Below are 22,208 nucleotides of genomic sequence, written 5' to 3'. Positions count from 1 at the left end.
TTAATGCATGCGGGAGACAATTTTGGTGATCAAGGGTGATGGGTCAAATGCAGAGAACAATTTTGCCACACCTAGTGTGTGTGTGATAATCATTGGTACTTTAACTTTTAACACACACACACACACGTACAGATATATATTAATATATACATTTAATATATATATATACATAAATACATACATATACACATGTATATATAAACATACATACATATACACATATATATATTTATAAACATACATATTTCTATACACACATACCGGTATATATATATACACACACACACATATGTATGTATGTATGCTCACACTCACACATATATAACACATACACACATATACGTGTATATATGTATGTGTACATGTATTATACACACATACATACACACACACACACACATACATACATACATACATACATACATACATACATACATACATACATACATACATACATACATACATACATACATACATACATACATACATACATACATACATACATACATACATACATACATACATACATACATACATACATACATACATACATACATACATACATACATATATATATATATATATATATATATATATATATATATATATATATATACACACACACACCTTTAGGGCTGCCCTCAAGTCTAAGTCAAGGGTCTTAGTCATAAAAATGTTAAAAATAATTTAAAAAAATATTTCCATCCATCCATTTTTTTTATTTTTATATAATTAATATTAGTTTTCAACGCTTAAATCTCTAACCAACTTTAGGTCTCTGTCGATAAAAAGTAAAAATACATTTTAGTTTTATGCCCTTTTTGTCCAAGAAAATAAAACATTTTTATGGCAAAAACACAATATTTCCCCCCCAAAAAAAGATTTCAAATATGATGTGAAATATTGGGAGTCTTACATAGGGCAATAATTCCTAACACCGTTGATTTTAATTCATTATTATTTTTTTGAGTAATGAGGGGGGAAAAAAAACACTAAAATTACCGGGGATCTAAAAGGGCCCCACTCATACAATAAGATCTGATAGCTCAGTTACAGCTCATGTTATTCTATTCTGTGTTATATGTGTTTTATGTTGCACCAAGTAAAATTCCTATTTTGTAAACCCGTTCTCAAACAATGGCAATAAAAACTCTTCTGATTCATAAAAAGTGTTAAATTCATGTCAACTTCAGATTTATCCATCAATAAGTTTTTTTTTTCCAGCAATAGCAGCTTTAAAGAAAAAAAATAAAGTCAACATTGCAACTTTTTCCTTATTAAATCAGCTTTTTTATCCTACTTGTTTATGTTTTTTCTGCAATAATATTTTTAGAATGCGGCGTTAAAACATTAGCCAATGGCCACACTTTGGACACCCCTGAGCTCCGACTTCATTCCCAACTACTTTTTGCTGTTTCTCACAGACAGTATTGACAAATCTGTTAATTTCTCAGAGAAAAAAATAAAAAAAGTGCATTTAGCCAAAACAGGAAAACAAAGATCCATAAATATACATATAAATATAAAAACAAATAGCAAGAACAGCGTGGCAGACTTGAAAACCATTGAGTATTTTTCTAATTTGGTCTAATTTCAAACAGATGGCATTTTTTTCCATATGGTCTAAAGGATTATTTGATTTGGATGATTTTTTTTTTTGTTCTTCAATAGTGGAGACAAGTCTGCATGCCACTTACAGCTTCACCAGGTGGGCATCATGTCGGGGAACCAGACGCGGCCCAAGTGCTTGGACACCTCCCAGTGGATGTCGTCCAGCCCGTAGCGGTGGTCTGGAACCAGCACCTCCTCCATGATGGACAGCTGCGTCAGTCTGTCCCCGCACATCTTGACAAACTCCACGAAGGCGCTGCAGGACACCTCGCACTCGCCCAGGCCGATGGCCGACAGCTGCGTGCAACGCTGGGCGATGCGGATCAGCTCTTCGTCCAGCGGCCGCAGCCCGTTGGCGCAGACCACCAGCTCCACCAGGCGAGGGCAGGTGAGCCCCACGCGGCCCAGCACGTCTTTGCTGACGGAGCGGCCGAAGTACAGGTGCGTGACGGGGACTTCGTCGCGGAAAAAGGGGTTGAACTCGTCCTCGTAGAGGAAGAAGTACATGACCAGGTTGAACTTGGGGGAATGGCGCACCATGGCGTCCCAGCTGCTCTTCTTGATGCTGTGGAACTGCTGGCCCGGGTTCTCGCTCAACACGTCGATGCGCAGGTGCTCCAGGTGGACGTGCTTCTCGGAGGAGAGGGCGATGAGGAGCTCGTCACTCAGCAAGTGATAGTTGAGAGCCAGTTCTCTCAGGCCGTGACACTGATCCGCCACACACAGAATGCCTGATAGGAGGAGAATGGGATTTAAGTCGGGGTTTCTGACCGCTAAAATATATATCCGTGCTCAGTTGTAATACACTTTTTCACCACTTGTGGCCGTAATGACAATATCAAACAGAAAAAGTCTGGAGTTTAAGTCAAAGAGACGTTTTTCAGCGCAAAAAAAATGCCTTTTTTTTTTAAATTGCACTTTAATTTTGTTAAACATAATTATTATAAAAATGTTATGTATTTTACCACAACATAGTTGTATGTAAACGTATTTTCCGTCAGTTATTTATGATTCCCTTCTTCTGCAGTAAATTTGGTCAGTACTAGAGATGTCCGGTAATGGCTTTTTTGCCGATATCGGATATTGTCCAACTCTTAATTACCGATTCCGATATCAAACGATACAGATATATACAGTCGTGGAATTAACACATTATTATGCCTAATTTTGTTGTGATGCCCCGCTGGATGCATTAAACAATGTAACAATGTTTTCCAAAATAAATCAACTGAAGTTATGAAAAAAAAATGCCAACATGGCACTGCCATATTTATTATTGAAGTCACAAAGTGCATTATTTTTTTTAACATGCCTCAAACCAGCAGCTTGGAATTTGGTACATGCGCTCCCTAAAAGAGCATGAGGAGGTTGAGGTGGGTGGGGTTGAGGTGTGGGGCGGTACTACCGATATTATCGGCCGATAAATGCTTTAAAATTTAATAACAGAAATTATCGGTATCGATTTCAAAAAGTAAAATGTATGACTTTTTAAAACGCCGCTGTACGGAGTGGTACACGGACGTAGGGAGAAGTACAGAGCGCCAATAAACCTTAAAGGCACTGCCTTTGCGTGCCTGTCCAATCACATAATATCTACGGCTTTTCACACACACACAAGTGAATGCAATCCATACTTGGTCAACAGCCATACAGGTCACACTGAGGGTGGCCGTATAAACAACTTTAACACTGTTACAAAAATGCGCCACACTGAACCCACACCAAACAAGAATGACAAACACATTTCGGTAGAACATCCACACCGTAACACAACATAAACACAACAGCACAAATACCCAGAACCCCTTGCAGCACTAACTCTTCCGGGACGCTACAATATACACCCCCAGAACCCCTTGCAGCACTAACTCTTCCGGGACGCTACAATATACACCCCCGCTACCCCCCCTCACACTTCAATCCTGCCCATCTCAACCTCCTCATGCTCTCTCTGGGAGAGCATGTCCCAAATTCCAAGCTGCTGTTTTGAGGCATGTTAAAAAAAATAATGCACTTTGTGACTTCAATAATAAATATGGCAGTGCCATGTTGGCATTTTTTTCCATAACTTAAGTGGATTTATTTTGGAAAACCTTGTTACATTGTTTAATGCATCCAGTGGGGCATCACAACAAAATTAGTCATAATAATGTGTTAATTCCACGACTGTACATATTGGTATTGGTTGATATCGGAATCGGTAATTAAGAGTTGGACAATATCGAAAATCGGCAAAAAAGCCATTATCGGACATCTCTAATTATTATGTATTATCTTTTCATTAATGATTAATTTGGTCTCGTAAAAAATAGTGGCAATAATATCATTTATCCACAATAATTTGTATATTGTCAAGCAATACCGTTTATCGTTACGTCCCGACTGTATTGTTACCAGCCTCATGGTAGTCGTTTTTCACTCTCTAGAATGCAGTGTTCTTGCCTGACATTAAGCAAAATTCCCCCCAAAAAGCGCAGTTTCCCTTTAAGGCAGGCCTGGGCAATTATTTTGACTCGGGGGGCCAATTTTAGGGAAAAAATGTGTCTGGGGGCCAGTATATCTGATTTTTAGGAACAAAACCTCACAATAATGTCTGATTGAAAACTAAAAACGTTATGACAGACCGCCTTAAAAAACGGAATGTAATTTAAATTTTTTTTACTGAATGAGACACCCAGAATGTACATGACAAAAAAAAAATGTGGGATTTACGATATTAACTATGAACGATAAAACACTGAATATTGAAAACATTTGAACGTCACACAGCCTCTCGATCGACATATTTCACAATCAAGCGAAACAACAAAAATGCAACAAACAGCAAAATATGAACGCGGAGGGTAAAAAAAACAACCTACCTACAATCTGATACATCTGATATATCACTAAGCTTTAGAACTTTGTTGTAAAAATCTCCTTCCGCGTCTGTCCCTGACACCCAGGCTCCGCTCTGGAAACACTCTGCTTGGTGCCTCGCCTGAGCTGCTGTGACGTAGATTACCATAGTAACTAATTAGATTACCATAGTAACTCGTGTATCATGCAAAAGCGAATATTCCTACCATTGAAATACTTTGTGTAGTTCAAGACTAACGGTAATTTAAAAACATTACTGCACATCATATTGGCAGCTACAGTTTCGATCTAAAAAAAAAGTTATTTGGGAATGTCCGGCAGGCCAGATTGAAAAGCTTAACGGGCCTTAATTTGCCCAGGTCTGCTTTAAGGCATACATTCTTCTACATGTGTTAAAAGTTTAGACATGTCGGCAGAAAGGATTGATCGCGCGGGGATGGATGGCCGCACCAACAGCGACAATTGTTTCTGATCAATCAGATGGTAATGATCGTTTGTCACTTCCGTCGTGTTTGTTCCTACCTGCAGGTGACACGTGAGGACAACTGCTCATTTTCAGCAGTTTTAGCGTGTCACTGTTATTGGCCACCAGGACTTTGAGGGAGGGATCGTCTACAGGCGTGTCGTCAATCTTCAGGGAGGACAACGATTTAGAGTTCACGAAAACCACCGTCAGCGCTGAGATGAAGTGAGACTGTTGAACAGAGCAATAAAAAACAGATTAGCGTTTCCTTCCCTATGCTAAAAGCCCTGTTTACACGCCCTCCTTTTGTGTGCATAAAGGCTTGTTGCTAAGACAATGTTTCTTAATCAGCCTTTTTGACAACTAATAAGTCAAAATATGTTTTAGTCCACATGATGAACTACTTATGTCAGAGAGGAAAACATTTTTACATTTTCAAATACAGTGGTGCCTTGGTTTCTGTTGCTCTATATATCTAGCTATATCTCTAGAGTGGGTCTGGGTTAGTTTTTGCCTCATCCCTCACTTAAAGCGTGATTGAAGAATGCACTACCGACCTTATCAGAGATGATACTGTATTATCTGCTCACATGTGCTACCTGGTGGCTGTTTGAGCACACTGCAGATGGACTTCGATAGTCCCACTCCTTAATGCTTCCGTCACATGTAGGATTCTCACAGGAATGAGGCAAAAATACGATCTTTACCTACTGTGAAGATTAGTGATTTAATGGATTATTACCGTATTTTTCGGAGTATAAGTCGCTCCGGAGTATAAGTCGCACCGGCCGAAAATGCATAACAAAGAAGGAAAAATATATATATAAGTCGCACTGGAGTATAAGTCGCATTTTTGGGGGAAATTTATTTAATAAAACCCAACACCAAGAATAGACATTTGAAAGGCAATTTAAAATAAATAAAGAATAGTGAACAACAGGCTGAATAAGTGTACATGAGGCATAAATAACCAACTGAGAACGTGCCTGGTATGTTAACGTAACATATTATGGTAAGAGTCATTCAAATAACTATAACATATAGAACATGCTATACGTTTACCAAACAATCTGTCACTCCTAATCGCTAAATCCCATGAAATCTTATACATTTAGTCTCTTACGTGAATGAGCTAAATAATATTATTTGATATTTTACGGTAATGTGTTAATAATTTCACACATAAGTCGCTCCAGAATATAAGTCAAACTATGAAAAAAACTGCGACTTATAGTCCGAAAAATACGGTATATCTCTAGAGTGGGTCTGGGTTAGTTTTTGCCTCATCCCTCACTTAAAGCGTGATTGAAGAATGCACTACCGACCTTATCAGTCTTAACGAGAAAGAGGTTGTTTGAGCACACTGCAGATGGACTTCGATAGTCCCACTCCTTAATGCTTCCGTCACATGTAGGAGTCTCACAGGAATGAGGCAAAAATACAACCTTTACCTACTGTGAAGATTAGTGATTTAATGGATTATTATTTGTTTTGTGAATTGCCGTGAAAATATGTTTTGATATATTGCAAGTTAATTTTTTTAATTATAAAGCGTCATTTACGGCACCTGTGAGGAGAGCATATAGGGGTGCACAGGTGAAACTGATTGGACAAATGTCGGGTTGAGAGACGGGCGGTGAAAACAGCTTTTGACCACTTCTTACGCACTTGAGCTTTAGTTTTTTGTTTATAGCTTTGTATACAGTTAAACTTGTTTTTGTTCACCTTGAATGGACTCTTGGAAAGAAGACCTTTTTGCAAATAAAGCTATTTTTTGAGAGTCGGAAGTGCGTTTGAAAGTGCAACGCCTGTCCTGGCTCAGCCCACGGCCTTTGGTTTAGAACCTGGGAAAGCTTGGAAAGGCAGATACTAGTGATGGGTTGATGAGGCGTCATGAAGCGTTTCGACACATTGCAAAACTGTATTGATACTGTGTCGATACTGTGTCACTAAATACTGACATCTGCTGGACATTAAAAATCCCTACAGGCAACCTATGGACCGACTCAACTGACACTGATTTTATGACCTAGTATATACAATAATATAAACCAAGTCATTGTATTTCATTTAGGATTATTTCATATCTTAATTTAAATAAAAATATATTTTTATCTTTTTTAGATACGGTCAATAAATAATGTGAACATGTATTGTGAATAGGATGGTAGAAGGTGGGGATTGAACCCCAGTAACCAGCAACCCTCCAATAGCTGGCACGGCCACTCTACCAACTTCGCCACGCCGTCATTCCTGTAACTTTCTCTAGTAACAGCATTTCATGATTAATATCAATAAATTGTCCGGGGCGGTATAGCTCGGTTGGTAGAGCGGCCGTGCCAGCAACTTGAGGGTTGCAGGTTCGATCCCCGCTTCCGCCATCCTAGTCACTGCCGTTGTGTCCTTGGGCAAGACACTTTACCCACCTGCTCCCAGTGCCACCCACACTGGTTTGAATGTAACTTAGATATTGGGTTTCACTATGTAAAGCGCTTTGAGTCACTTGAGAAAAAGCGCTATATAAATGTAATTCACTTCACTTTACTAAATTAACATTAATAATAAATGACAGAAAAATAAGCACACGTATGACTGAGGAGTCATAGTGTAACTTTGTGGGGTGTTTGAGTTGTCCGACTTTTTATGTGGCCATAAACGCACCAGTGGCTTAGTGGTATGTGTGTGGAAATAGTGTCAAAGCGCTTTGAGTTCCTTAGAAAGGTAGAAAAGCGCTATACAAGTACAACCCATTTACCATTTGTTGACGAACACCGTTAGGGCCGCTTGTTGTCACTGTCACTCAAAGTGGCATTTCAAAATTACACAGAATAAATGTGTTTATTTTGTTTAGAATTCAGATGGGTTTGATTTGGTGCGCGGCATATATTTGCTGTGCGGCGCACAGTGTGCGCAGAGGACGCTTGAGCAGTGCGCAATTGCGCAGGCGCGCACCTTAGAGGGAACGTTGCTCACAGGGCACAGAGGAGGCGTCAGTGCGATACAGTTCGCGTATCGGTCACGTGACCAAAGCAGCTCATGATCGGTCACGTGACTTTCTAAAAGCGGTACGCGCACCGACACAGGGTATCGCTCTATGAGCTCGACGCATGCGCCGATGCATCTGTGTTGCCGGACCCATCACTAGCAGATACATATTGTGTATGGTTTGGATCACGCGGATAGACTGGATAGACTTGTGGTGTAACTGTGCTAGTTCACAGAGTACACCCCGAGAAGGACAAACAATAGAAAATGGACAGATGGATGCAGAGCCAACCAGGAGTGACATCATAGAGGGATAATGACTTGCAGGTGGGGGACTTGTAACAAGCACCTTTTGTAAAAAGAAAGACACTGTAGGACCAACGAATGTATTAATAACGCGACAAAAGATTGAGTTCCCAACGCGTGGAATTCTTAGTGTTAGAAACTGGAGTCGCACACAAACAGATGCGTTAGTAAGGAGCAGCATTTGGCTGTGGATGTAAACTGAGGAGAATCCTAAACCGAGGCACTACTTTGATATGTTTTACTTCCTTCTGACATGTTTGTTACTCCAGTACTCTTGTTTTGTTCTGTATATTTTACATTTTTTTGTATATTGTTTTGTATATTGTACAGGATTGCTTATTGTTTTTTATTGGATAGTAGTCTGTTTATTTCAATTCTTATTTTTTATCTTTACTACTTATGTGATTTATTTTTATTCCATATTTGTTTCCACTACCGCACCTTAAATTGGAGTCCTTAATCTCGTTATATGCAAATATAATGACAGTTAAGTCCATTCTATTCTATTCTTCTTCTATTCTTTGTACAAAAAACCTGATATGAGCTGACCTTTGGCAGCTCCATGAAGCTGGGCCGAGCTGTGGAGATGAGGCCCAAGGTTTTGAGAGAACAGTTGACGAGCTGAGAGAGGATGTCACACGCCGCTTCTGCAGACTCTCTGCTGCTGTCCACCTGTGCACGGAAACACCGGTCAGAACCCCACGCCGCGCCTTTGTCGAGCGTGCCTGCTCACCTTGAAGCTGACGTACTGCAGGTGGTCGGCGTGCCTTTTGATGATCTGTTTGATGAGGTCGGGGTGCGTGGCCTTCAGGTAGGAGCTGGCTGGCTGGTTCAGCTCAAACTCAAAGCAGCGCCACAGCTCGGGCATGTGGAAGGCGTGGTTCCAGCCCCGACACACCTGCGTTTGCACAAACAAAAACAAATATTCCATTTTGATGTACTTTAATCAAGTAACTTTGGCGCACCACTGGATGGAGCCCATGTGCCAGTACCACAGATTGAGAATCAGTGTCTTAGTTCATTACTTGATAACAGGGGTGTCCAAACCTTTGCCACGGATACCGGAAAAAATCAAAGCATGCTGGGGGCATTTCGATACTTTGAATTTCCAAAACCAATACAATATATAGATTTTTGTTTATCGTTAGGGCTTCCCTCAAGTTTGGTCCCGAAAGGGTTACAGTCATAATAATGTTGAAAATAAGTCATATATAAATTTTTTGGGAAAGCTTAACTCTCTAAATCAACTTAAGATCTGTTGCGATTAAGTATATATATATATATATATATATATATATATATATATATATATATATATATATATATATCACACATACATACATACAGTATATACATACATACATACTGTTGTCCCAATAAATGTTGAAAATAAGTCATATATACATTTTTTTGGAAAGCTTAACTCTCTAAATCAACTTAAGATATATATCTGTATATATATATATATATATATATATATATATATATATATATATATATATATATATATATATATATATATATATATATATATATATATATATATATTCACACACACACACACACACACAGTATATACATACACATACCGTATTTTCCGCACCATAAGCCGCACCTAAAAAACACAATTTTTCTCAAAAGCAGACAGTGCGGCTAATAACCCGGTGCGCCTTATATATGGATTAATATTCATATTTATTTTCATAAAGTTTAGGTCTCGCAACTACGGTAAACAGCCGCCATCTTTTTTCCCCGTAAAAGAGGAAGCGCTTCTTCTTCTACGTTAAGCAACCGCCCCCATAGAAGAGGAAGCGCTTCTTCTTCTACTGTAAGCAACCGCCAAGGTGAGCACCCGCCCCCGTAGAAGAAGAAGCGCGTGGATATTACTTTTCATTTCATTTGTGTGTTTCTGTAAAGACCACAAAATGTCTCCTACTAAGAGACACGCATACAAGGTTCCACTGACTTTTGATATTCATGTGAACCGTACTGTGGATACAACGGGAGCACGTACGGTGAATATTCGCACCACAGGGAATGAGAAGTCGTCCTACTGTGGTTCTAGCTTGCCATGCTAACGGCCAGAAACTTCCACCCACGGTGATATTCAAAAGGAAGACCTTGCCAAAAGAGAACTTTCCAGCCGGCGTCATCATAAAAGCTAACTCGAAGGGATGGATGGATGAAGAAAAAATGAGCGAAGAGACCTGGTGACTTTTTTCACGCAGCTCAGTCCCTGTTGATCTATGACTGCATGCGCGTCCACATCACAGATGGTGTCAAAAAACAAGTGAAGCACACCGAAGAAGAAGAATTCGAGGGATTTGTGGATGAGTAATAACTTCAGAAAGTAAGCTTTAAATGTTTATTTTGTGTGTTGTGTGACATTAACGTTCGAGCAACGTTGAGTTATTGATGTTGCTATTGCTCTGCACTATTTTGAGTGTTACTATTTTTGTGATTGCACATTTGCACATTACATTTTGGGAGTGAACAGAGTTGTTAGAACGCTGGTTTGTAATATATTATTAAAGTTTGACTGACCTATCTGACTGTTTTTTTGACATTCCCTTTAGCGTAGCGTAGGTGCGGCTAATAACACGGGGCGGCTAATAGGTAAACAAAGTTTTGAAATATGCCATTCATTGAAGGTGCGGCTTACAACACGGGGCGGCTTATGGTACGGAAAATACGGTACATACATACTGTTGTCCCAATACCTCGATACTTTTCTAAATAAAGGGGACCACAAAAAATTGCATTATTGGCTTTCTTTTAACAAAAAATCTTACGGAACATTAAACATATGTTTCTTATTGGTGGACCGGTACTTTTCAGAGGCAGTATAGTACCGAATATGATTCATTAGTATCGCGGTACTATACTAATACCTGTATACCGTACAACCCTAATACATACACATAAGTATATACGGTACACACACACACATATATATATATATATATATTTTTTTTTTTTTTAATGTCTGTAATGCTCTTATAGGTTTATTAGCAAAAACACAAACTAAGCAATATATTATAAATAAATGATAAATGGGTTATACTTGTATAGCGCTTTTCTACCTTCAAGGTACTCAAAGCGCTTTGACACTATTTCCACATTCACCCATTCACACACACATTCACACATTGATGGCGGGAGCTGCCATGCAAGGCGCTAACCAGCAGCCATCAGGAGCAAGGGTGAAGTGTCTTGCCCAAGGACACAACGGACGTGACTAGGATGGTAGAAGGTGGGGATTGAACCCCAGTAACCAGCAACCCTCCGATTGCTGGCACGGCCACTCTACCAACTTCGCCACGCCGCCCCCCAATTCCCCCCAAAAAATTGGATTTTAAGTATTTGGAGCCTTAATTAGCGAACCAAATTTGATTCATTAATATTTTGTGAGCAATGACGGTTTTAAAGAAAAAAAAACAGCATTTATGGCAGCTTTGTGATATTAGGTCACATCCAAGTACCAGAAGAGTGCAATACTGTACTGGCTCCACAGTCTCATTATAGTACAGTACCATCATTAATCATGTTTGCACAACTTCTCTCAAACATCTTCCATTCAAGATTCTTTATTGTCAATTCGCCATGTGTCCAAAACACACAGAGCACCAAAATTTCCCTACGGTGTAATGATAATATAAAATATTAAAAAGTGTAGCAATATAACACAACAGTGCAAAGAAATTAGGTATGTAACAATAAACGATAATACTGGTAACTGCGGTAAAACCCCCAAGGGTTAAATTAATATTAACGTTTTAAATTAAAATGATGGAGAAACTGTGATTGATAATGCACTTTGATAAACTCATGGACTTGAAAACAAGAGACATTAACATATTTCCCCATTAAAGAACAACATACCCCAATTTAAACTTATATAAACACATTGCTATCAGAGCAACTAAGATATTGAATGATGTACTTTGAACCTGCCAGCTGTGCTCTCTTAGACCACAGTGATCGTTCTTTAACTGGGTATATCGTTCTACACCCGGGGGGGAGGTGTTCTTACGGTGTGTTCAAGGACAACCGGACAGAATAGGACGACAAGGCCCGCCAGAAATAGTGAACAATAATTGATTTTATTTGTTACGCACTTTTCATTTACATTAATCTTAAAGTGCTACAGTCCAAACCATTTTTTTTATTTAAACAAATTAAGTTTAGCCATTAAAACAGATACAATTGTAAGACTATAACACTATCAGTGAAGCATAAGAAACATAAAACAACAAAATAGTGGCTTTTCGAACAGTGTGTCTACTTATTTTAGTTTTTTTTTTTAAAATGCTGTTAATGTCTCTTGCTTTCATGTTACCGTTTAAGCCAGCTCGCACTGTCAACAGTCAGTGAGTTTGTGAGTTTCTCCTACCTGAGAAGCATAGGCCCGATCCAGCAGAGGCAGGAACTGGAAGATGTGCAGGAGGATCTCCTGGGGCAGACACTCCCAACACACCGCCTCCTCCTCCTCGAGCTCCGCCTCCCTCTTCTGTTTGCAGGAGCGCTTGAGCGAGCCGCCGCTGGTGCCACCGACGTCCTCCGGCTGCGTCCCTTGCAGACTCCGTTTCATCCTGGAGTTCACATGGGTTATTATGGTTATTGTGGGGGGAAAAAATGACTTACGTGGATACCATCACACTATGCAAATTAAATACATCAATATACAGGTAAATCTATAAAAAATAATGAAATCCCTTGCCAGCAGAGAATGTTAAAAAGTATCTAAATGGCGGACATTAATCCATGAAAACATTGTGAAGCTGCTGATGGTGTGTTTGATGGAGAAGTCAAATACTGTAAATCATTATTACATTACTTCACAAAAAAAATTCCAAGTGGAATTTTTGATGTGATCAGTCTTAAATAGGTCAATAATTCATAACATTTATTTTGATTTATTATTATTTATTCTGCAATGACACGTTTTAAAAACGCAAAGGTACTTATTCATCCGGCTTCTGAAATGATTCATAATTTTCAAAAATCGATTTAAAAATAAATAAATAAATATATATACATATACTTCTATTTTTATAAAAATCAAACTTCAAAAACATTTTTAGGTCATCTAGATGCAACCAGGTGGAGCTTTACTAACCTGTCATATTGTTTGAAAATTTTCATTATAATTATGTATACTATTTTATGCTGCAGCTGTTACATATACTGTAATATTGTACATGGCAGTTGTTATATACTGTATTATATACAAACATCCATGGGACGGTATAGCTCGGTTGGTAGAGCGGCCGTGCCAGCAACTTGAGGGTTGCAGGTTCGATCCCCGCTTCCGCCATCCTAGTCACTGCCGTTGTGTCCTTGGGCAAGACACTTTACCCACCTGCTCCCAGTGCCACCCACACTGGTTTAAATGTAACTTAGATATTGGGTTTCACAATGTAAAGCGCTTTGAGTCACTTGAGAAAAAGCGCTATATAAATGTAATTCACTTCACTTCACTTCATCCATCCATCCATTTTCTACTGCTTGTCCCTTTCAGGGTCGCAGGGGGTGCTGGAGCCTATCTCAGCTGCATTATAATATAATAATATATCCAGTGTTTCCCACACATTCATTTATTTATTTGTGGCGGCCCGCCACGAAAGAATTACGTCCGACACAAATTTTAAAAAAATAAATTAAAAAAATAATTAATTAAAAAATAATAATATTATATTTTTATTTTTTTTTGTCCTCTCAAGCTTCTCAGGCAAATCATATAGTTGATGTAGATGCCCATATCGGCTGTTCAGATTTACTTTACAAAAGAGAAGTGTAGGATATTTCTCTTGTTGTCTTATTTGTATTTGACTTTATTAAATGTATTTATATTAGAAACACAACATGTTTACATAACAAAGGGTGCAAAGTCTGCAGGCAGTAGGAAACACATGGTTAAGTGTAGGGAGTAAAACTGATGGAAGTCTAAAGTTCAAGATTTTTGGAGCTCTTTGTTCAGTGGATTAGATGTTTGATGAAGCTCAGTGTCTATCTACCACCACTACTGTTTTCTGTATATTTGTTACTGACTGTGGCAGGACACCTCTGCCTCTGTTTCACTTTATGTTGCTGGTAAATAATATGGTTGTAGTAGTAGGCTAAAGTTAAATTATTTAGTATGCACTAATTAAAGGGGCAGAGCTTTATGAGACATTTTAGCTTTTATATTTTATAAGATATATTTTTTGTAAGAACCACAATTAATAAATATATTTCAGTGAATAACTTATTGTTCAAATCTGTATATAAATATGTATATAAAGTGTTGTAATTATATTGTAAAATGGATGGATGGGTGTCCGTTTAAAACAAAACTGTTATTATTAATTAGTAAGTACACATTTTTTGAGCCTTTTTAGAGAAAATCATATCATTGTAAATTATGCAACTTGCTCGATGATGTCATGGTGACCACGCCCATAACCACGCCCCCACCGCCACAGGTATCTTGGCAGTTTATGGGAAACACTGATATCAGTCAGTATATACCATATACTGTATATATTAATATGTAAATATTACATATATGTTATATTTTATATTGCTACTACGGTACATTTTTAGTCTACTTTATACCTGAATTATCCTTTCCATCCTTAGACTCTCCATCCTTTGTAACTGAGCTACTGTGTGGAACAATTTCCCATGTGGATCATTAAGGTTTGTCTAAGTCTAAGTCTATACCAAATAGTACATTGCAAAAATTGGTCTGAATATAGAAAAGGACTGACACTAAAACTGGTCTGAATTGGTCTGAATCTACAATAGCACTGAAACTAAAACTATTTCAATGTTATATATTATATTATATTAAGGCTGCAGCTAACGATTATTTTTCTATCGATTAATCTATAGATTATTTTTTCGATTAATCGGTTAATCTATAGATTTTTTTTTCGATTAATCTATAGATTATTTTTCCTTTTACCGATTATTTTTTTATTCAAAATGAAGATGAAAAAATAAATGTAGGCCCGTTTTTTCAAAAGGCATGGCTTTTATTTACAAAAAAAAAGAAGTATGGCCACCCAGTCAACATTGACAACAACATGACTAAATATTCTGTAACAATGTAAACATTTAAAACTTTTAAAATTTAACAAAATTAAAAGTAGCTTATTTGCTTTTTAATGTGCAAATATAAGAGTCAACATCCAGTGCAAATCTTAATATTCTGCAATAGTATAAGCATTTCAAAAGTAAAAGTATTGCTTATTTTGCTTTAAAATGTGCAAAAATAAAGATAAACATCCAATACAAAAAAGTGCCAATCTAAATATTCTGGAGCACTGTAAACATTAAGTATTGCTTTTAAAATGTGCAAAATAAACATCCAGTCCAACACAGTACACAATAACCAATTCTACTCATTCCAGTGAGTGTCTAACAGTTGTAATGAAGAAAGGTTAGCATGTCTACATGCTTTGCTTCTTTTCTTATTTACAATATTCCCAGCAGCTGAAAATAGGCGCTCAGAAGGGGTCGATGTGGCTGGAACTGAGAGCTAATTAGCCTTCACCTCAAGCCAGGATTGCGAGTGAGCTGAGCTGCAGTTTAAGTTTCTAGAAGGTCAACGGGCTCATAGTGATGTTACTAGTAGTTGACTGGGAGGTGTTTATTATCATTTGGGGAGAGTCCGCTGCCTGATGCTCAGCTGCTAAACACCTATCTGCTCCACGCTGAAGCGCTGACTACATGCGCTCTGAATACGCACTGCTGATTGGCTGATAATGCTTCGTGTGTACCAATCAGATGGTTGTGTGGGTGGGACAATGCTGCGTGTGTACCAATCAGATGGTTGTGTGGGTGGGACAATGCTGCGTGCTGAGACAGAGGCAGACGGAGCAAAGCAGCTTGCTAAGACTTTAGCTTAGAAACTCGTTCGGTACACCCCCGTACCGAACCGAAAGCCCCGTACCGAAACGGTTCAATACAAAACACGTACCGTTACACCCCTAGCAGATACAAATGACACATTCATGTTTTTGTGTAATGATGACAACGTATGCTCGCGCGGACGATTGACTAGTTGATGGTTTTCTTTTCAAATGTTCGTTCATAGCCGTTGTGCTGCTATGATAGGCCATTTCCGCTTGACACACTGTGCATACAACAACATTATTAGGCCGTTTATTGAAATACTCCCACACTTTTGACCACTTTTGGCATGCTTTTCCCCCCTCGCTCGCACCGCTCGCATCGTCTTCTTTGATCGTCTGCTTTGCGCTTCGCCATGACGGTAGTGTGACGTCATTATGCGACGCGTCGACGCACAAAAACGGCGTCGACGTATTTACGTAACCGATGACGTCGACTACGTCGACGCGTCGTTTCAGCCTTATATTATATAAATATTTTTTAAATGCGTTCAAGCCGCGCTCACCCTTTAGAGCACAGCTGTAACTTCGGCTCGAATCGTCAGGTGCCCAAAGATCCACACCCCTAGTAATAATCATTAATAAATTATCAGTAGATGATTCATAGCACTTACTGTTAGATAAAATGGGCGTCGTTCGACTGCTCAAATGCACCGTTTGATTTTAAAAGTACGTATATTGATGTAAAGTCTAATAAGAGGCTATAAAAGAATAATGAAGCATGATTTCATAATAATAAACATGCTGAGAATGAGCACATTGAAGCGGGAGAACACGCCTCCCTTCTGCCACAACAAACACAAGCGTCTTGTGACTAATTCATAAAGTATCTTATTCATTTTCTCCAGCGTGGAAAGTGAAATAATTAGTGTAATAATTGTAATACATCAGTATATATCATATGCTGTATATATAATATATATGTTATATTTTATATTGGTACTACGGTACATGTTGAGTCTATTTTATACCTGCATTATCCTTTCCATCCTTACACTCTCCATCCTTTGTAACTGAGCTACTGTGTGGAACAATTTCCCATGTGGATCATTAAGGTTTGTCTAAGTCTATACCAAATAGTACATTGCAAAAATTGGTCTGAATCTAGAATAGGACTGAAACTAAAACGATTTCAATGTTATATATTACCGTATTTTTCGGACTATAAGTCGCAGTTTTTTTCATAGTTTGGCCGGGGGTGCGTCTTATACTCAGGAGCGACTTATGTGTGAAATTATTAACACATTGCCGTAAATTATCAAATAATATTATTTAGCTCATTCACGTAAGAGACTAGACGTATAAGATTTCATGGGATTTAGCGATTAGGAGTGACAGATTGTTTGGTAAACGTATAGCATGTTCTATATGTTATAGTTATTTGAATGACTCTTACCATAATATGTTACGTTAACATACCAGGCACGTTCTCAGTTGGTTATTTATGCCTCATATAACGTACACTTATTCAGCCTGTTGTTCACTATTCTTTATTTATTTTAAATTGCCTTTCAAATGTCTATTCTTGGTGTTGGGTTTTATCAAATAAATTTCCCCAAAAAATGCGACTTATACTCCAGCGCGACTTAAATGTTTTTTTCCTTCTTTATTATGCATTTTTGGCCGGTGCGACTTACACTCCGGAGCGACTTATACTCAGAAAAATACGGTATATTATATTATATTGAATATATTTTTTAAATGCGCTCACCCTTTAGAGCACAGCTGTAACTTCGGCTCAAATCGTCAGGTGCCCAAAGATCCACACCCCTAGTAATAATCATTAATAAATTATCAGTAGATGATTCATAGCACTTACTGTTAGATAAAATGGACGTCGTTCGACTGCTCAAATGCACCGTTTGATTTTAAAAGTACGTATATTGATGTAAAGTCTAATAAGAGGCTATAAAAGAATAATGAAGCATGATTTCATAATAATAAACATGCTGAGAATGAGAACATTGAAGCGGGAGGACACGCCTCCCTTCTGCCACAACAAACACAAGCGTCTTGTGACTAATTCATAAAGTATCTTATTCATTTTCTCCAGCGTGGAAAGTGTAATAATTAGTGTAATAATTGTAATAATGAGTGTTACGATTAGTGGCATTAGTTTGTTTGCGTATGATAAGAGTTAGCTCGCTCACTGGAATAGCATTAGCTTCGTTAGCTAGGACGTTGTTGAAAATGGGTGAAATATTCACGTTTTTAGACGACTTTGTCAAATGTCAAAAATGTTTACCTGTTCTCCCCCTTACCTGTTTTTTTTGTTCACCTACGTGAGCCTAAAAGCGAGCAGGCGACGTCAACCAGGACCCACACAACAAAACTGCGTTCGGGCTGCCCGACCAATCAAACACATTGGACCATAAGACTGCGCGGTTCGTATGGAGATTCGGTAAATGTCGGCCAAAAGCGAACTTATCGCCTTCTTTTGTTGTTTCCTCTTCGTCTCCGAGCGCCTGACCCCAGTTTGTGGTTAGACGACAACAACAAGTCCGCTGGAGTAGTTTAGTCTGGTCAGCCTGGTAAAAAGATGGCGGAGTTGCTCGGCCAAGCCTGCGCTGGTGGAGAAAGCTCGACAGGGGGCGCTAAATCCCCCCCGCTCACCAATGTAAAACTAGTTCTACTTCTTCGTTTTTTGGTGGGTTTGCATCTATAGGCACATGAGTACATACCGCCATCTAGCGTATCGGAGTATATTACATGGACTATATAACGTGCTTTACATAAGCTACTAAATACAAGCAAAATTACATAACCGTGTATGCTGAAATTCCATGACATAGTGAATTAGCAAACGGCGAAAATGATACACAAAGCAAACTATAATCTGCTAAGAAAGAATATACAACAATTCTTCTCAACAAAAGAGGATAAATATAATCTTAGATTTAAAACATGTGTATGCACGTACAACATTTAAAGGCCTACTGAAACCCACTACTACCGACCACGCAGTCTGATAGTTTATATATCAATGATGAAATCTTAAGATTATAACACATGCCAATACGGCCGGGTTAACTTATAAAGTGACATTTTAAATTTGCCGCTAAACTTCCGGTTCGAAACGCCTCTGCGGATGACGTATGCGCGTGACGTAGACCGGCGAACACGAGTATGCCTTCCACATTGAAGCCGATACGAAAAAGCTCTGTTTTCATTTCATAATTCCACAGTATTCTGGACATCTGTGTTCGTGAATCTGTTTCAATCATGTTCATTGCATTATGGAGAAGGAAGCCAAGCAAGCAAAGAAGAAAGTTGTCGGTGCGAAATGGACGTATTTTTCGAACGTAGTCAGCCACAACAGTACACAGCCGGCGCTTCTTTGTTTACATTCCCGAAAGATGCAGTCAAGATGGAAGAACTCGGATAACAGAGACTCTAACCAGGAGGACTTTTGATTTGGATACACAGACGCCTGTAGAGAACTGGGACAACACAGACTCTTACCAGGATTACTTTGATTTGGATGACAAAGACGCAGACGTGCTACTGTGAGTATGCAGCTTTGGCTTTTTTTTGCGTATGTACGTAACTTTTTTAAAATATATAAGCTTTATGAACCTTGGGTTAGGTGAACGGTCTTTTGGGCTGAGTGATTGTGTGTGTTGATCATGTGTTTGAATTGTATTGGCGTGTTCTATGGAGCTAGGAGCTAGCAGAGGAGCTAGGAGCTAGCATAACACGTACCGTACCGTACGTGCGCGTCACGTACGTAACTTTTTAAAAATATATAAGCTTTATGAACCTTGGGTTAGGTGAACGGTCTTTTGGGCTGAGTGATTGTGTGTGTTGATCAGGTGTTTGAATTGTATTGGCGTGTTCTATGGAGCTAGGAGCTAGCAGAGGAGCTAGGAGCTAGCATAACAAACACGCAGGTGTTATTATGCAGGATTAATTTGTGGCATATTAAATATAAGCCTGGTTGTGTTGTGGCTAATAGAGTATATATATGTATTGTGTTTATTTACTGTTGTAGTCATTCCCAGCTGAATATCAGGTACCGTGAGTATGCAGCCTTGGCTGCTAAACATTCGATAACTTGACCGTATGTGCGCGTCACGTACGTAACTTTTTAAAAATATATAAGCTTTATGAACCTTGGGTTAGGTAAACTGTCTTTTGGGCTGAGTGATTGTGTGTGTTGATCAGGTGTTTGAATTGTATTGGCGTGTTCTATGGAGCTAGGAGCTAGCAGAGGAGCTAGGAGCTAGCATAACAAACACGCAGGTGTTTTTATGCAGGATTAATTTGTGGCATATTAAATATAAGCCTGGTTGTGTTGTGGCTAATAGAGTATATATATGTCTTGTGTTTATTTACTGTTGTAGTCATTCCCAGCTGAATATCAGGTCACCCCCGGCTCTCACAGCATCTTCCCTATCTGAATAGCTTCAACTCCCCACTAGTCCTTCACTTGCACTTTACTCATCCACAAATCTTTCATCCTCGCTCAAATTAATGGGGAAATTGTCGCTTTCTCGGTCCGAATCTCTCTCACTTCATGCGGCCATCATTGTAAACAATAGGGAACTTTGCGTATATGTTCAACTGACTACGTCACGCTACTTCCGGTAGGTGCAAGCCTTTTTTTTATCAGATACCAAAAGTTGCAATCTTTATCGTCGTTGTTCTATACTAAATCCTTTCAGCAAAAATATGGCAATATCGCGAAATGATCAAGTATGACACATAGAATAGATCTGCTATCCCCGTTTAAATAAAAAAAATTCATTTCAGTAGGCCTTTAAGACCTTCGGTATATCAGTATGTGGAATTCAATGATGGAATGTATTAAGCAAAGACATCAAACAATGTACTAATATGATCCACTTCAAGAAACTCTTCAAACTTACAGTGTTTACAAAGTACAAAGAAGAAGAACTATGATAAACATTTTGAATTTATTTCATCCATCCATTCATTTTCCAGATAATCTTAGTCATCTCACCATATGAAATATATTTCATATGGTGTATATATAATAATAAAAATAAATAAATCAATAATAATTGGTGAAGTGGTATAAAGTGATTAAATATATATAAATATATATACACCATAATATATTAATATATAATATAATATATAAATTATATATATATATATATATATATATATATATATATATATATATATATATATATATATATATATATATAATATTTATATATGTATAGATATAATTTATAATATTTACATATTATATTATATATTTAATATATATAATATTTATATATCTAATATAATATAAGATGTATATATTATATTATATATTTATATATTATATTATATATATATTTATATATTATGGTGTATATATATTTATTTATATTTAGGTGATATGAAATATAGTTCATATAATTTACTTCACCAATTATTATTTATTTATTTATTTGTATTATCAATCATGTTTATTTATATAGCCCTAAATCACACGTGTCTCAAAGGGCTGCACAAGCCACAATTACATCCGCGGTTCAGCGCCCACATATGGGCAAGGAAAAACTCACAACCCAGTGGGACGTCTATGAGAATGACTATGAGAAACCTTGGAGAAGACAGCAAATGTGGGTAAATACACACGTTAATATATGCATATTTTATTGTGTGCAATATCTCAATGCTACTAAAAATTCTGCACTGCTTAACTGTCTGTATTTTATATGTATATTAAGAATATTTAAAATACGTCCTTATTTTTAACATAGCTTTCTATATCGATAGTATTCCTTTTAACATTTAAGTCGAACCAACATTGAATTCATTATTGAATCATTTTTTCACAATTTTAATATTTCATGAATTAATTATTTAATTTGATTATTTTATGAACCTGTGTGTCAGCGATGTATAAATGTATATGGTCTGTCAAACGGCTAATGAAATAAACAATTAAATAATGAAATGTGAAATAAGTCATTTACATTTACATTAAATTATTAATGAGGCACTTAACACATTTGTTTACTTTCAATTTGAATTAAGTCACAGTTTAATGAATTATCCCATTGTTTATTTCGTTTGACGGCACATTTTTTATTAATATTGTCTCTCAAACGGGTAATGAAATA

General features: G+C 37.7%; 1 protein-coding gene across 1 annotated transcript; it reads right to left on the bottom strand.

Annotated features, from left to right (window-relative positions):
* Nucleotides 1–599: 599 nt before the first annotated feature.
* LOC133641744 (F-box/LRR-repeat protein 3-like) lies at nucleotides 600–18,697 on the bottom strand. The gene is made up of 6 exons (XM_062035711.1): nucleotides 18,384–18,697; nucleotides 12,618–12,816; nucleotides 8,958–9,122; nucleotides 8,774–8,896; nucleotides 4,993–5,164; nucleotides 600–2,342 (listed from the first exon to the last, which is right to left on the bottom strand). Exons 2-6 carry the CDS (start codon nucleotides 12,813–12,815, stop codon nucleotides 1,702–1,704), a joined length of 1,299 nt encoding a protein of 432 aa, XP_061891695.1. The 5' UTR covers nucleotide 12,816; nucleotides 18,384–18,697; the 3' UTR covers nucleotides 600–1,701.
* Nucleotides 18,698–22,208: the final 3,511 nt, after the last annotated feature.

This window comes from Entelurus aequoreus, linkage group LG02 (assembly GCF_033978785.1).
Source record: "Entelurus aequoreus isolate RoL-2023_Sb linkage group LG02, RoL_Eaeq_v1.1, whole genome shotgun sequence".
NCBI lineage: Eukaryota > Metazoa > Chordata > Actinopteri > Syngnathiformes > Syngnathidae > Entelurus > Entelurus aequoreus.
Note: the sequence above shows the minus strand (reverse complement) of the source record. Positions and strands in the feature narration are given on the sequence as shown.

What these genes read in the sequence shown, in the direction of transcription:
- LOC133641744 (XM_062035711.1), bottom strand. Translation starts at nt 12,815, where the DNA reads ATGAAACGGAGTCTGCAAGGGACGCAGCCGGAGGACGTCGGTGGCACC. An exon ending in ATCGGGCCTATGCTTCTCAG is followed by an intron (nt 9,123 to 12,617) that starts GTAGGAGAAACT and finishes GTGCAAACGCAG; the next exon opens with GTGTGTCGGGGCTGGAACCA. An exon ending in GCTTCATGGAGCTGCCAAAG is followed by an intron (nt 5,165 to 8,773) that starts GTCAGCTCATAT and finishes TCTGTTCAACAG; the next exon opens with TCTCACTTCATCTCAGCGCT.